Source organism: Callionymus lyra, chromosome 8, assembly GCF_982586985.1.
Source record: "Callionymus lyra chromosome 8, fCalLyr1.hap1.1, whole genome shotgun sequence".
Lineage (NCBI taxonomy): Eukaryota > Metazoa > Chordata > Actinopteri > Syngnathiformes > Callionymidae > Callionymus > Callionymus lyra.
In genome coordinates, this window is record NC_141825.1 from 10,252,501 (window position 1) to 10,269,585 (window position 17,085).

Here is a 17,085-nt window from a genome sequence, read left to right on the forward strand (position 1 = left end):
ACTCTTCCTCTTCGTATTTAAAAAAAAAAAGGAACCTGGGTTGATGTTTAAGATACAACACTCATACATCGATGTGGTGATCCGTAACACAATATTTTAATTCCGCAATTTGTTAGTCTTTATTTCTTCAGCGGCAGCTATTATTTTAATTCCAAAGTTGCTATGGAGACGAGTATTTTCAACCGTCTTTTAGGTCAGGAAATCATAGTTAAAATTACTAACATATACTAGAATTAAACATATATATTTTAAAAGGACTACTTTACTTAATTAAAAAAACTCATTCATCCTGTTTTTGTTACAATTAACAGTGTTTAAGGTTTTAAACTAGAAAGCACTGAGACAGCACATACCTTTGCCAAGGGCCTTTTTTCACAGAAAAAAATGTGTGATGATTGCAGAGGGGCCTAAAAAGTCTATATTTTCAAGAAAGCCCCTCTTAACCAAATAACTCTGTGTGAGTCCTTCACATGGAACATTAACTGTTTTCAAATTGTAGGCCCTAAAAATGTTGATAACTTCCAAACCAGACCTTCTTGTAGACCATAGTCTTGATTTTTATTTAGCAACTTAAAATAACTAACCCCCCAAAAATGGCAGGTGCTATATTTTTGTAATGCACTGTCTATGAAAAAGAAAAAGAAGATATGCGTTAGCATACATTGCGTTAGCATACATTGCACAAATACTGAAAACTGATCAAAACTTTTGTAAATATTTGGAACAATTATTGGATACCTTGTTAAACAGGAAGTAAAGCAAAAAACTCATATAATATTAAAGTATTTGCTATTTATGAACTTTTAATTATGATAATACCTCCACAACAGAGAATTTAAGGCAGAACAATTTAATCTTAAAAGAAACTCTAGCTTCATTTGAAAATATAGATATATCTTCATATTTTGAAATTGATTAGAAATTTAGTAACTGAGAGTAATTTCTCAGTTTCCAACTGCAAACCTTTTTTTTGTGGTTGATTTGCCAATCTTTATACACAGAAGTGAATCTCGATGAACCGTCTTTTAGTAGAAAAAAGGAGTGGTCGACTTCCACATCGCTACTTCCTCAGTTTGTCCATCAACAGTTCCTGATGTCCCTACTATTTTGAGTTTTGACTTTTTTCGCCTTAACTTATTTTTCACTTCTGTTCAGACAAAACCAATTTTTCCATTGTAACTAAAACTAATATATCCTGTTTTGACTTTCTCTTATGCTTCAGTATTTGTTCATGAAAAAACACTGATATACTGCTGTTGTTTAAAAGCTGCTTTTTAAAAAAAAAAATCCAAACAACGATGGATAATAAAGCGTAGAACACATTATCGTTCACCTCACATTCACCATTACGGATCCCCCAGAGGCTTCATAAACGAATGTTTGCAGCTACATCACAAAAACACCAAACAGTAGCGTCGGTACAGCCATTACGACGGTGTCACGAAAGTATGAACCATTTGTTTGTTTTCAAAATACATCAAATGTATTCCTTTACCACCGACTCTGACTCAGAACTTTACCTGTTACTACAAGTTAATTCTCCTTGATAATAAACCTTTTCTTTCTGCTGCATTTCATTAAAACTTATTTTAAGCATTTCGGACAATTGTTTTTTATAATCTTAATATTCTCTCTTAAATAAAACTTTACTCAGGAACCTCAAATCAGCAGCTTGTCTCACTTTTAAATGGTATTAAGACGACGAAACTTACCGTTAGCTGAAGTCTAGAATCCAACAAAGTCTCGTCTTACTTTTCCGGGTTTCAGCAAAACAACACATAGAACATTAAATTCTAGGAAGAAAAGCAAGTTACTCATTAATTTTCAGAAGGTGATTTGTCAGTGAGGTACAAGGAGGAGCAAAACAAAACTTCTAAAGCAATAGAGGTGCAAAATACAATCAGGAAAATGATGTCACAACCTTATTTGGAGGTTATAATCCATTGTTATCATTTATTTTCATGTCTAAAAAAGGTGACGTCTGCACAAAATTAGCAGCGAGACATTCTGACCCGCTCTAGTAGAAGAACTCACATTTCTTCGATCCTTAAAACTCTTCACTGGCTGCCAGTTTCTTTCAGGATCAACTTTAAAATTTTGGTTCTTACTTTCAGATCTATTCATGGTCAGACTCCTCCTTACATCAGTAGATTCTGGCCTTACACCCCAGCTCAGGCTCTGAGGTCTGTGGATCAGAATCTATTGATGGTTCCTGAACACGCTTCAGGACCAGAGGAGAGAAATCCTTCCAGACTGTTGCTCCTAAGCTTTGGAACGATCTTCCTCTCCCTCTGTGTTTGATGGATCTACTGACTCCTTCAAGAAACATCTCAAGACTTGTTTACCTTAGGCTTTTTTTTAATTTTCTGGGACTCCTGTTTGTCACTGTGTTGTCTTTGTATTTGTAACTGTGTATTATTTTCTACCTTGTGACCCTAATCTGTGAATGGCACTTTACAAATAATACCTACTTACTTACTTACATTTTGAAATGATTCTAAAGTGAGTAAAAGATAGTAACCATCAGATCAGTCTTCTAGTGAAGGTCGGCGCTAGATTTTTCAATAGTGGCTAAACAAAAGTTACACTAAGACAATGATATGATAGTATGATATTTTTGTATTAATCATCAGTCATTCAACAAATGCATGTTTAGGAAATAGTAGGATATTTAGCTTTTCATAAATAAACATTTGTTTGTTTGTTTTTTGTCAAAATAAAGCCATTTTGTGTGTTGTTTTAATTCAGTTTTATGTTGATGTATATATATATATATTATTTGTACATTTTTTTTAAATTTAAAACTCTGTTGTGACAAACATTTTAGATTAATTGTTCACTATCAATTTCTATAGTTTATAAATATTTTTCTTACTGGGTGTTAGTGGAGGTCCAGGCTGGTGGGGAAGGATGATAAAATGATAAAAGACAACTTCTTCCCCAAACTTCCCGTTAGTGACGCTCCTCCCACCAGCAACTTGTCGACATGAACTCTCTCAGTCTTCTCATGAGTGGACCACAGGAGCCGGTCAACTGTGAAGCATGGGAGTTTAGAAAAGTTCTCTCAAGTCTCCTGAAGAAGCCATGGAGCCTCCGCACCTCACCTGGACCTTCTTCTGGTTCTGCTTCTGCGCGGGGATGGAGGTAAACATCTAAACTTCTTCTACACGAGTGACAAAGATGAGACCCTCGAGGTTGATGGTTTGAAACCGCACCTGTTGAGCTGCAGCTGCTTCAATAAATGTTCTGATCGCTTTTCTTCTGAATATACTGAAGTTAAAGTTGAGTTTCATGAAGTTTGTCTCGCTCTCGTGACGTCATAGTGCGATCGACTCGGTCAAAAATATACAATGAAAAAATCGTAAGTTTTTATTTACTCATGTGAATAGTACTTTTTATTTTATTCGACAACTCCTTTTTAGAGACAATACTGGAAAATGTCACATTTTAAAAATAGATTTTTATTAAAACGTTGTTGAAACGATGTTTAAATTATATTCCAAAACGTTGAAAATATCCAATTATATGATAATATACTGTAAGTACATATATATATATATATATATATATATATATATATATATATATATATATATATTTATTTATTTTTTTAAGAATTCGGATGTTACCACCATCAATATGTATTATTGTAAACTTCCTGATTGTTATTACTCTTTTAATGTTCCATACTTTCTGTTTCAAATCAAAACCTTCATTTAAAATAACATGTTAGATCATGTTGGAAAACGTTGAAAGTATATTGTATATACATCTTTTAAACTAATACATATTTTACCATTTTTCCGTACCATATGTTTGTAATCTAAATTTCGTATTACATTATTTAAATAATGTTTAAATGGTAACTCATACTATTCATCATATTTAAAGTGTATATTTTTAAACAATTATTTTAACAATATATACCATGTTTTCATAAGTATATACAATAGGTATCATTTATTAAGAAACTGGCATAAACGTAAATAAAAGTTATATTTTATATTATTCGTATATTATTTAACTATGACATAGATTAATTATTTTTTTCGGAGTCAAATATAAGTATTTTTTCTTTTCTTCTTCAGTCAAATTGAAGTGATGCGTCAGATGCTGTTTATCATTATTTATTTATTCATTTTATGTTTTGGTTTTCATTGGTCTGTGACAAATTATTTTTAAAAAGCGAGTTATAAACCCTTTACATTAAGCAAGTAAAGACTATCTTTGATTTATTCATGTTGGTTCTTTTGAAATCATAGTTTTTAGTAATATTAACATTGTTAATATTATGAATTGTTGAGAGTTTAACCATAACATCCTTCAGGTCTTTAAAATTAATTTAATTTAGAGAAATATAAACTCAAATTTGTACCACCGTCAAGGGAAAAAAGTCTCTTATTTTTCATTGTTTACAACACAGTTACGTTGGAGTTGATGTTATAGTTTGTTTGTTTTTGACACGGCAACTGATTTAAATACAGATTTATGACGGACGAACACTGAGTTTTTTCTGTAAGTGAATGTTACCCCTCAGTGTATAGAATATTTGATTGAGTTTAGCCCTAAAACTAGTCCACGGATGTCGACCACCGGTTCCACCGCTTTCCTCCTCGCTCACCTCAGGTCAACGATCACTCCTGGAATGTAGATCTGTAGCATCCAGCGTGGACACCTGAGTGCTCGACATCTCTCCACATCATTACTCACCGTGTTAATCATTAGGTCCTCAGGTGGGCTCGATAGTGAAGAATGCTCACTATTGAAACCTGGCTTACATAACGGCGTGCCACGCAGCGGCGCCGAGACCCACCTGTCCTCGTCCCGCTGGTCTTTCTGCAGGGAGCGAGGGACGGAAAAGGTTGACGGAGGTGGAGAATGGCATGTGTGGTTGTGTGTGTGTGGCTGATACAAAGAGGTCAGCGGTGGAATGAGGTGCAGCGTTGTGTGTCCCTGTCACTCCTGTGGTCACAAGTCATCGCATCAGTGCTCGGGAATCATCCACGTAACTGGAAATGTGTGAAAAGTAGCTTTTTTTAAAAAAAGAAAAATGAAGCATTTATCATGCACATCTGTTGGACTTACATAGTTGAGGTGTTGACCGGTGTTTAGTAGGTAATTGTACGACGTATGCGTTTACGTTGAACTGTGAATCATCCTGGACATGTTGCCCCGTAAAGATATGCCTTAACTTAACTTAAAGTTTATCAGTTGATGAATACATACATCTCGAGAAATACACATTTATAAATAACTTTGCCAAGATTGTTATTAGCTACTAATAAAAGTAAATTTACAGTGTTTTGATCCATTTACGCGTGAGTTATATATGCACACCTGCTTGAAAAGAAAAGCGTAAAACTCGAGTTTATAAAACACAACATGCAATTGAATAACAAAATTAAAAAACTTTCTATCAAGAAGGAATTACATCACAGAGTTTGCGAGTTCACTGACAAAACATAATTTCAATTTTCTTGTTGCTGTCAGCGACCGAAATCTTCAACCAAAGAGGTTATTTTTCATATTTGATTGCATCCTGATTCTTTAAAAGACATGAGAGAGTTGGCATAGAAACATGTCCGTCACTCTTCCCTTCTTGATTTTTTTCTTATCTTTAATTGTTGTGTAATAAGATGATAATACCTATTACCGGACAAATGTTATCCAATATTTACCTCTGCCAAGGATCATACGATTAGGTAATAATTCAAATTTTGTTTAAAATAAATGTATATTAAAGGTACATTCAACTGTATGGCTTCAACTTTACTTTTTTGACAAAGTATACAATCGAATATTGGAATTAAATTGACTTTCAGTTGAATGCTTGTTACACAAAAGTGACTCTTTACTCAACTGGCGACGGACCAAAGACGAAAACATTCATTAGAAAACTGGACAAAGAGGTATGACTCAGTTATCCTCTGAATAAATATGGTATCTGTAACAGTAACATCGTCATCACCCTTTTATTGAACCATAAGAAGAAAGAGAGTGGTGGTGTAAACACAAATAATAATCCATGGATCAAGACATGACTGCGGGAGAAGTTTAAATATATGACTTTAACGTCTTTGTGTCTAATGAATACTCACCAGTGAGAGAGTGATAACAATGGGGCCCTTTGTTTCCGTCACTCCCAGGGAAGTTTCCCCATCTCAGAAGACCTCAGAATTAACTTTATGTTCGGTCACTCAGCGCTTTAATTATTCATTAATATTGAGAAGATAAATTGAATTAATTCTAATTAAAGCAAACATCGACAAAAATGTTGTCCTCAACTCAGACCTACATTTCTCATGGAAATAATAAAAATAAACATTAAGGTTGATGAATTAAAAGAAGATAAAAGGAGGATATGAGTCATACAGGATTCACAAAGACAACGAAAAAGAAGAAGATGAAGAAATGTCTCTGTTAGAAGTATACGTGACATATAGACTTGACAGGAAACCATGGACAAAAGAACTTTTTTTTTTTCAGGTTTTTAACATAAACCCATTCAAAGCTTTCCCTTCTCTGTCTTCTCTCTATTTCTATTCTTGGCCCTTTTAAAACAGATTGGGAACTCCCTCTTGTGGAATATGACAGGTCAATTTGTCCGGACTGATTGATTTCTACATGGTTATTTCAATATCCTGAAGTTAATTTTCAAGCTGAACTCTTTTACTCCAGATGAATTTACCGAAATAAAGGCTCATTATACAAACTGATATCAAATTGCAATGAATAAAAAAGATCTTATAAAGAGCGTCACCCAGGATTGTTACTTCACTTTCTGCTGTGATGAAGTTCAACGGAAGTGTTTTTACCAATTGTCACTGCAGGGTTATGACTAGTGTGACACGGAAAAAGGAAGTGGTTTGACCTCAAACCTTAGATTCGCCTGCATGAAGTATTTTGCATAAGACAAGGCTCTCGATTGTTTTATCCACTTGTGATGCTGAGAATGTAAAATCAAATATTGTGAAATTCACCAGTTTGGTTAAATTGGAACAGCATAACTGAGTGTGGCAGTAAGTCAGAATATTGCATTCTTTTGCATTGATGAAGGAACCAATAGTACTTTTTAAAGCTTCAAGGAAGAGAAAAAAGACCCGAGGTGAACCTAGCGATAGTCACTGTTGATTTTTCCTAAAAAAAAACACAAATCCCTCTAAATTACGTCATTATCTCATTTGTTTCCTGGATTAAAAATCTATTAACCCATGTGTTATCTCAGGGTCAAGATGACCTCCACCACTGCATATGTATTTATGGAATCCAGGGAGGTCCTTGACCTAGAGACAACACAAGGGATAACACAAACACATTATTTGTTTCCGGGCCTCCGGGTCACCTTGACCCTGAGATAACACAAGGGTTAGCATGTGGCTCGATCTATTTACATCAAGACTGATTTTCTTTGTTGTTCAATAACACTATTTTTATTATTGAGAGTTTATTTTATAAAAAAAAAACATTATTATATCAGATCTTGGATTTATTTAATTATTTTAATTTGTATTTTGTTTCTTAATTTTTTTAAAAACGACATCAAAACAACAACTAATGCGCAAAACATAGAATGGGTTGGATTGATTTTTTGGGGGGTATTAAAATATATGTATTTACTCTTTGTTATTAGTTGTGACAGGAAAGTGACAGATGCTGTTAATCATCCATTTTTTTGTTTGTTTTGTTTTGTTTGTTTCAGATTGATTTTAACTACAAAAATATAAACAGTCAGACAGAGTTCAAATAGTCATTGAGTCTTCATTTTTTGGATTAATGTAAAGTTTTTTTTTGTAGGTGATTATTTCCATTATGTAAATTCCAGAGATAATATCACATACTACATCTTGAATTTATGTCAGTCTCTATGAGCTGAGTATTTACTGTATACATCTGGTATATTAGGATTGTATGAATGAGTTTGTATATGAAAAAGTTTTGGTTCATATAGAACTTTTGTTTTCTTTTTTATATCCAATATGTATCCAAAGATGGAAATATTTTTTAAGAGAACCTTTTGTTTGTGGGAAAACATAGTTACCAAATCTCCATCTGATAGGGTCTCCTATTTGTATATAACCTTAAAGGAAATAGTATTTTCACTTTTGTTTGAGTCCTTTTAGGGGCTACTTTTTTAGGTCAACAAACTGTAATCAAACTCCAATATATATATTTTTAAATTGTTTATTTAATTCTCATATTGTTCTTATATTAGTTTATATCTCAGTACATCTGTAAATCTCGTGAGTAGATGCAAACTAAAGAACTTTCTCAAAAGCCTTTGACCTGTAAGTCATCTTGTGTTATATAAAGTCGTTTTGTTGTGGGTTCGAGTCTCAACGGAATGTTGCCGCGTCCATCCCGACAAACCCCACAGACTGGACAAGGACAGTCTGGTTTTGATCACATCTGATCTCCCCACATCTCCAGGATTTACATTCAGGAGACAAATGACAAAGAGAGAGTTTCAATGCAAATGAGTGGTCGGCCTCAGAGGCACCATTTTTTAGATCGCTATCATTTTATCTGAGCTTAGCTTCTGAGCAACTATTGCCTTTGAGCTGTGAAGATACAACATATTTCTGTCTTGTGCCCAGTCGTGCTGTCGGGTTAGTTAAACTTAAATACTCAACGTGAACTAGATGTTTTTTTTCACTTTTTTTTTAATAACTTTAATCAACCAAGTGAAATAATAACGTTTTCTGTTGATATCAAATTTAGTCGGTTTTTATTTTTTGATTTTTGATGAAAGGTAAGTAAGTAAGTAAGTCATTTTTATTTGTATAGCGCTTTTCCAGACCAGGGTCACAAAGCGCTTAAACAATCAAAACAATATTCAATAAAATATATACTTTAAAGGTCAAGATAAAACTGATAACACAACAGGAGTTCCAGAAAATCAAGGAAAAGCCTGAACAAATAAAAACGTCTTCAGATGTTTCTTAAAGGAGTCAGTAGACTCCATCAAGCGCAAAGAGAGAGGAAGATCATTCCAAAGCTTAAAAGCAGTTTGACAACTGACTTCTAGATCAGGGGTGCCCAACATTTTGGTGGTTAAATTCCAGGATTATATTCACGGACCAACGTTTAGATCGTAAAATAGTAGAAGTAAAAAAGCGTGACCTGCAAAAAAACTACAATTAAGAGAAAAAGGAACAACTCACCATAATGCTGAATCAGCAAAAGCTCTGGACTTTACAAAAAGATCTTAGTGTCATTTGCAGCCCTTAGGTGTAAATAATGCGACCCATGGATTATTATAATTATTGAAGCACAGAATTGAAAATGTAAGATAATCTTTTGATGACGAGGTCAAAAAAGATCCCACAGCAAGAAGACATGTGTTAATACTAATTCCTAAATACTGAAGATGCTTTCCTGTCTGCCTGTGTAAAGTTATCATTAAATTCTGAATGTCATCACTCTTGGTATGATGGCACTGTTCTTATTTGGCCCCATGATCAATTTTGTGCCATCCACCGAGGCCCTTTTCTGAAAAAGTTTGAGCACCTGTGCCTTATCAGTCCATACTCGGTGAAATTACCTTTAGAAATAAATTGGAATTGTTAAGAAATGCTTATTTATAATTAAAAAAAAACAACTATATTGGTCATTCTGGACCAGCTTCCTCTTTCCAGAATGAGCGCACACATCACACCCCACGCTTCACTTTCACACATTCAAACATCACACTGTTCACACCACTGTGGTCAGTGTGAAGGTCCAGCCTCTGTGAGCATGAATGCCTCCTGTCAAACGGACAGCAGCCCAGAAGCAGCCTCGCAAAAATAGTCCGTGATTTTTGTTCCATGTATGTAGCAGACAATTAAACACACTAACATTTCCTCAATGTAATCGATACTTTCTTAGCACATGGTATATCAGGGGCTCGGAATTCGTAAAGGCGGCCAGATCGAACGAAAAGATTCTTTATACAATGAAAAGGTTAAAATGATGCTACGAAAATATGAAATTTTAGTTGATTATACATTCGTTTATTTTGAGATTCCTGCTATAAATTGTTGAAGCGTTATAATCTCTTTTTATTTGAATTATATTATTACATTTTTTTAGTTTCTATTGCACCCTCAAGATAATCCTGTGTCTTGTTTAAAACACTGTCAATAAAAGTTTCCGATTTAAATTCATTTAATTGTTTTTTCATTTTGATAAAAAGAATAGTTACCAAAAGCTCAATATTAATCTGAGAATTGTTAATGTCATTAAAAATGTCAATGTTAATAGTTGTAGAAAATAGAAGACACACCTGATGCAAAATAAAAATAAAAATAAAAAATAAAGTTAAGTCCCTAAAACATTTTTTTTTTGGAGAATTGAAACTAAACGAAAATATGGAAACTATAAACAGCGGTAAGTAAGATGTCAGAAACATCTCTACATCTTAGGTTTTATTCTTTTACAAATGAAATTTGATATTTGGTGGTTTTGTGGATTTTGTGTAGTTTAACTGAGAATCTGGGCCATTTTGTGGAATTATTTTTAACTTAATTTATGTTTAGAATCTGTTACAACCTAACGAATAGTCTAAGTTATATAAATAAACATATTTGATGTGATCCTCCTTATTCCGTAACCATTCAACCAAAATTAATCTCTTTAAACTCTTATAACTCTTTTACTCTGGGTCAATGTGACCCGAAGGCCCGAAAAACAAATGTGTTTGTGGTGTTCACCTCGACTCAGTGACAACACAAGGGATACCACAAACTTATTTGTTTTCGGGCCTTCAGGGTTAAAGGGGGAGGAACTTTGTACTTTTTGCTCTGGATATATATCTGTCATATACTGTATAAATATTACTGATTTAATAGCGAAAATTTTTTAGAGATAGTGAAAGTTGATCATCATAGGAAGAGAGAAATAGTGTATAATACGACAAGCAGAGTAAAAACCCTGGACAGGTACACACTCACAGAGAGTACAGAATATATTTTCGGTCAAATAACACGTCTAAGCAGTTTCTGCAGGAGAATCATCTTTCACCAGTCAGCGCGTCACCGGCCCTTTAACTCCTTAAGCGTAATTCAAGGAGCAGAATTTCAACTATTGGTGAAAGTCCTTTGTTTCATTGTGTCTGCAACTTATCAGATTTAGACAGAGCTTGGGTTGAACGAGTTGATCCAGGAGCGAAAACGCTTGAAAGGTGATTTCTGGATTGTTTTGAGGTCAGGGTGTGATTCTGAAGGAAGGAACTGGACGTTTATCGGAAGAGACGGAGAAGAGAGTGGCAGGTCGGACTGACGTAGTGTTTGTGTAACGGTCAGCGCTGCTTTGTTCCACCTGATAAAGAGTCCTTATCTTGGACTAATACCAAACTTCTCCACGGATTTCTTAAACAGATCTTGAGTTACAAATCTTTGATGTAGTTTCTCTGAGCCGAACGTCACGGCGACCATTGTTTACATGATGGGGAGTGCAAATGAGAAACGAGCCAAGAAATACAAACCATTCAAACTCCCTGAGGTTCATTGCATAGGAATTCTTGGATGACAACAAGAAAATGCCCCCCAAAAAAATGCCCTTTAACATTCTCCCATGTGACCTTCAACCTTTTTTTTTTAATTATATTTCTGTGTTGATGAAAAGCAAGGATGAGTTCTGTCAGGTGTTTTCTGATGGCGATGTTGTCGTCACTTTTCATTACACACAAGAATGCCCTCCTGATGATGGACGAAGTCCAGCTGCACATTATACGTAAATGAATGTTTTATGGGTTTATCTTAAGACGGTAAGAGATTTTAGTTTCATTTAAAAGTAGATGTTTTTTTTTTATTCACACATGCCCCTCATAATATTTTTTTAATTGGTATATATTTGGTATATAAGAATAAAAAGGTTGTTTAAGAACAGCTAATCCCTACAAGTGTGGCTGCACGAACATAATCACTGCTGCCAAGGAGTTAATTGAATTGTTTCTGGCCAACTTTTATCAAAGTAAATCAAAATATTTCCATCAAATTTTCTTGGAATGTTGATAATAAAGCAAAGAATATATTGTTACATTTAAATAGTGTTTTCCAAACTACCATCTGGATCCTCACACTTTCTGAAGAATTCAGCATTGTTTTGGTTTTTACCAACCTTCAGATAAATCCTGTAAAAATAAATCATATACAGTTTGTTTTTCACTCAATTTCACTAGTTTACAAGTGTTTTTCTTTTGTTAACTCAACAGAAAAGAGTGTCTTGACATGTCACAAACTCATGTTTAGAGAAAATACGGTTTTCTTCAAGTATCTAAAACAACTTTCCGTCTGTTATAATCAGTAAAAAATTGTTTTTCTTTCGGTGTAACTTGGAAACGAATAGATATGCCTCAAGCACTGGCACTGGTCCCCAGACTTCGGGTTGTTGATCTGGTATAAGGGAGTTTTCAAATTCTACTTCCACCCGAGGTTCCCTTGAGCTCACTTTTATCAATGGTATATCAAATTTAATAAAAATGTAGTTGTAAATAAATATAAAAATGGTGTTATTACCATGCTATACATTATTTTATCCACCCTTTAAGAACAAAAATATCCTCCTAAACAATCCTACACATTGTTTTTAATTAAACTCTTTACCAAATTTGTTCAGAAACCATTTCAGAAAATGCCATTACAATCATATTCATCTATTTTCCTTTGTTTCTTTAAACAAATACTTATGGGTCTATATGAAAACCTACAGTTGTTGAATGCGTAAACATCCTTAACTCAGAAGTCTGAGAGAGTTGGAACAACAAGTAGCTCCCCTGAGATTGGGAGGAAGGGCAGGGTGAGTGTGAGTTAAAAAGAGAAGGATAAAACTGCTCCCATGAGAGGCAATCGTTTATTTAGAGAGAATGTCTCAAACTGTCTTGAGGGGAATTCTTTGTCAACGATAATCACGACACTTTTACGACGTCATGGTGCGGCTCTTAATCGTGTCGGACAAGATTTAGTAAAAATCATTAAGGCTGGTATTTATTTAATAATAACCCCCGTCAAGTAGCTATCAATCTTTAAATGTCATCGTGTTACATCCCATTTGAATCAAATTGTCCCGAGGGAGTAAGTGTGTATCATGTGCATATTTTGCAAGCGATGTCAACTCCTGTTGTGTGTCTGAATGTTTAGCTAACCAGAAACGGAGAGGCAACCTCTTGACTGTTTAAAGTTTGGCTAATGAGTAATTTCTGATAACAGGAACAACAGTTGCTTCAGTGAGGCTTTGGCTTTCACCTTTCTATGTCTTACGTCAAAATGCCACTTCCTCATTTACACCGATATTTGCATATTATCGCCAGTTAAAAAAGGAAGTGTGACACGACAGGATTTGTTTGCATCTAAAATAAAAACAGTTTTGAGTGTGTTAAAGTAGAGAAGCTGGTAGTAAAGAGAACTTAAATAAACTGTAAACTACTGCTTCTAATGGTTTATTTCATTAAGAATCAGGAGGTGCACTTAGCTGCTAGGCTAGCTATGTTTGTTTATATCAGATTGATATCTTCCTCTCCAAGTTATTGACTTCCATTCAATACATTTTGTGTTCAGTGTTGGTTACTGTTTTTTAAGGCTGGGTTGACTAACGTCTCTTTTTTTGTCTGACCTGTTGAACTTCGTTAAACCACCTCCACACTTTGAGCTAATGATGCTAATCTGTGAACATTTTTCTTTTATTAAATGTTTGTTATTGTTTAGCTTGTTTGAAAAGCTGCTTAAACAGATGAAGTTTTCTCAACCTGAACAATTGCTTTTCGGTTTATAAGTGCATCTGAAGCTTTAGGGACTTTTTAAATACTTTTAAAATATAGCATTTAATTGTTATTCCTTTCTCATGCAGGTCTCCCATGCAGAGTGCAGAGGTGAGTTAAACTTCACTGTGTTGCTTCTTTTTCTGTGTTGCCATTTTCTTTAAAGATACGATACATTCAGCTCACGATACGACTCAATACAATATATTCAGCTCGCAATACGGATTCATTACGATATACTCACGATAAAGAGTTGATAAGGTAAGGTAAGGTAAAACTTTATTGAAAGAGTTGATAAGATATATTCAGCTCACAATACAACACGATACGCTATATTAGGCTCACGATACGACTCAATACAATATATTCAGCTCGCAATACGGATTCATTACGATATACTCACGATAAAGAGTTGATAAGGTAAGGTAAGGTAAAACTTTATTGAAAGAGTTGATAAGATATATTCAGCTCACAATACAACACGATACGCTATATTAGGCTCACGATACGACTCAATACAATATATTCAGCTGGCGTGCAGATTAATTACAATATTCTCAGCTCACGATAAAGAGTTGATAAGATATATTCAGCTCACAATACGACTGGATACGATATATTCAGCTCGCGATACAACACGATACACTATATTCAGCTCACGATACGACACAATACGATATATTCAGCTCACAGTACAACACGATACGCTATATTAGGCTCATAATACGACTCAATACAATATATTCAGCTGGCGTGCAGATTAATTACAATATTCTCAGCTCACGATAAAGAGTTGATAAGATATATTCAGCTCACAATACGACTGGATACGATATATTCAGCTCGCGATACAACACGATACACTATATTCAGCTCACGATACGACACAATACGATATATTCAGCTCACAGTACAACACGTTACGCGCTATTCAGCTCATGATACAGAGTCATTAAGATATATTCAGGTCATGGTAGAACTCAATACGATATTTTCAGCTCACAGTACAACACAATACAGCTCACGAAACAATTCAATAAAACATATTTCGATACAGTTAATAAATTCATACTATTTAAGGGCTATTGTGATCTCGTGGGCTTACATTGTTTCTTTAAGTGTGGAGATCATACTGACTGCTTCCATTTAAGAGCCTGAAGTTTAATTGCAACATCCAAAGGAATGTTAATTGTTTATTTAAAAAAAACTGTATTTTATTATTAATGAATATTGGTTTATTAAATTGTTACTACTGCGATTACAATTTGTATTATTATTGTTACAGTGCTCTAGTTCCTATATATTGTGATGTATATGTACTTATACTTATTTATTTGTATTAATGTGTTATTTTTGTGTCTTTTTTTATTCGTCACAGGGTGTAATGACAGCATTGCTCTTATACTCACAACAAAAACGGCAACTTTTTCGTCCGATCCAACCTGCAACATGACTGAAGGGAACAACTCTGGAATTGGTTCAATAAATGATCTAACTCCAGGAACCACTTATGTTATCAACCTGTCTTGTTTGGATTGTTGTGTAAATGTCACAACTAGTAAGTCACATTTTTATATATATATATGTTTATTATGCATTAGATTAATTATTATTTATCGTAATAAAATACTTTAAAATCCTCTGTCAAGAGCCTGGAGAAATCCCTGGTCTGACTCTGGGAGCAGCCACAACATCGTCTATATCGCTGGTCTGGAATAAACCAGAAGGGGTTGTTTCAAGCTACAGAGTTCGGTTGCTTGGAGCAGACACGAAGATGGTGAAGGACACCTCAGGGGTTATCGATGACCTGACTGCCGGAGCCGAGTACGACATAAAAGTGTCGGCCGTGGCAGAAGACAACGTCACCGAAGGAGCGATGAGCAATATCTCAGTATACACAAGTATGAATCATCGATGATTTTCTTAGAATTTCCTCTGGTTATTTCTACTGTGATGACTTGAAAAAGTTACATGTATCTATTTCGACATAGGTGAGTCAGCTTGGTTACCCTCTCACAGTTTCTACAGAGCCAGATCTTTCAAAACGACTCCCTTATTGTTAGAGCTACGATAATGTGCCTAGTTTTCTTTGTCCCAAGATTTTTGGTCACTGCCCACTAGCAAGTTTATTTAGCCTTTAGCAGTTTCTGTGTAATTGTTTAAAGAGGAAAAAATGACTCTTGCACCCTTTTAAATCCATGCAAGCATTATAAAGGGACGGCAAAATGTTTAAAACGCAATAACGTGTCCAATATATTCTTTATTTTAAATACTTTAAAGGTTTTGTATCTTCAGCTAACTTTTTTTGTTAAATAAAAAGCAGATTTTAAATTGGTCAACGAAGCGTGTTAGAGATTTTCAACTTATACAATTTCATTTCAGTCTCACAAGAACAGGTTAGGACCAGATAAGGATGAAAACAAACCATAACACCTGCTATTGTTTCCACCACGTAAATGTAAATTCAATGAATTTGACCATGAATTGTCTCTTTGTCCTCCACAGTGCCCGACCAAGTCCAAAACCTTACTGTAAGAGAAGTCACCACTTCCTCTATATTAGTAGATTGGGATGAGCCAGATGGAGATAGTTTGTTTTACAAAGTAGAGTTAGGTGGGAATGTGCAAAATACCAGTGAAACTAGCATCAACATCACTGGCCTCAGTGCTGGTGTTTCGTATGATATCATTGTGACTGCAGTTGCTGGCGATCGACAGACCATGGGAGCCGGTAAAGAAGTGCTCCAGTACACAAGTAAGATTAAATCTGAATCTTATCCATACGTTTCAAATATAACCACAAGACAACATCCTCTTTTTTAACATTTTAATTTAGAACCCGGAATGATCCACAATCCTTCAGTGACTTTCACCACCACATCTATTAACATGAGCTGGAGTCCACCTGCTGGCCAAGAGTTGAACTACAGGCTGACATGGCGCAACGATGGCAAGCAGCTGATCAGATACACAACAGTGGAGTCGGCTGTGTTCACACACTTGACACCAGGGACGGAATACACAATCAAACTTGTCGCCATTGCAGGAGATAATCGAACAGAAGGAGATTACTTCACTTTAATCCAGTTCACAAGTAAGACAATTTATTTTCTTCCCTGGAACTTACTGCACAACTTTGAAGTCTAAATATGAAATCAACAGTTCATTTCACACACTAAGAAGCTAAATGACGTGTGTCGTGTACATATATTATGTGTGTTAATCGGTACAAATGAGTGTATTCTTTAATTGCCTCCAAAAATGAAAGATAAAAAAGTATTTATTTATAGTTATTATTATACACACATAAGGGTGGGATGATATGGGTAACTCACGATTCGACACTGTGAC

General features: G+C 34.7%; 1 protein-coding gene across 1 annotated transcript in view; it reads left to right on the forward strand.

Annotated features, from left to right (window-relative positions):
* The first annotated feature begins 3,007 nt into the window (after nt 1-3,007).
* Nucleotides 3,008-17,085, forward strand: part of ptprjb.2 (protein tyrosine phosphatase receptor type Jb, tandem duplicate 2) — a 42,768-nt gene continuing 28,690 nt past the window's right edge. The window contains exons 1-6 of the mRNA XM_087797761.1: nt 3,008-3,144; nt 13,825-13,846; nt 15,114-15,293; nt 15,385-15,636; nt 16,241-16,489; nt 16,571-16,828. Of these exons, the coding sequence (XP_087653887.1) occupies nt 3,085-3,144; nt 13,825-13,846; nt 15,114-15,293; nt 15,385-15,636; nt 16,241-16,489; nt 16,571-16,828 (1,021 nt within the window). The 5' untranslated portion in view covers nt 3,008-3,084. The remainder of the gene's footprint in view (nt 3,145-13,824; nt 13,847-15,113; nt 15,294-15,384; nt 15,637-16,240; nt 16,490-16,570; nt 16,829-17,085) is intronic.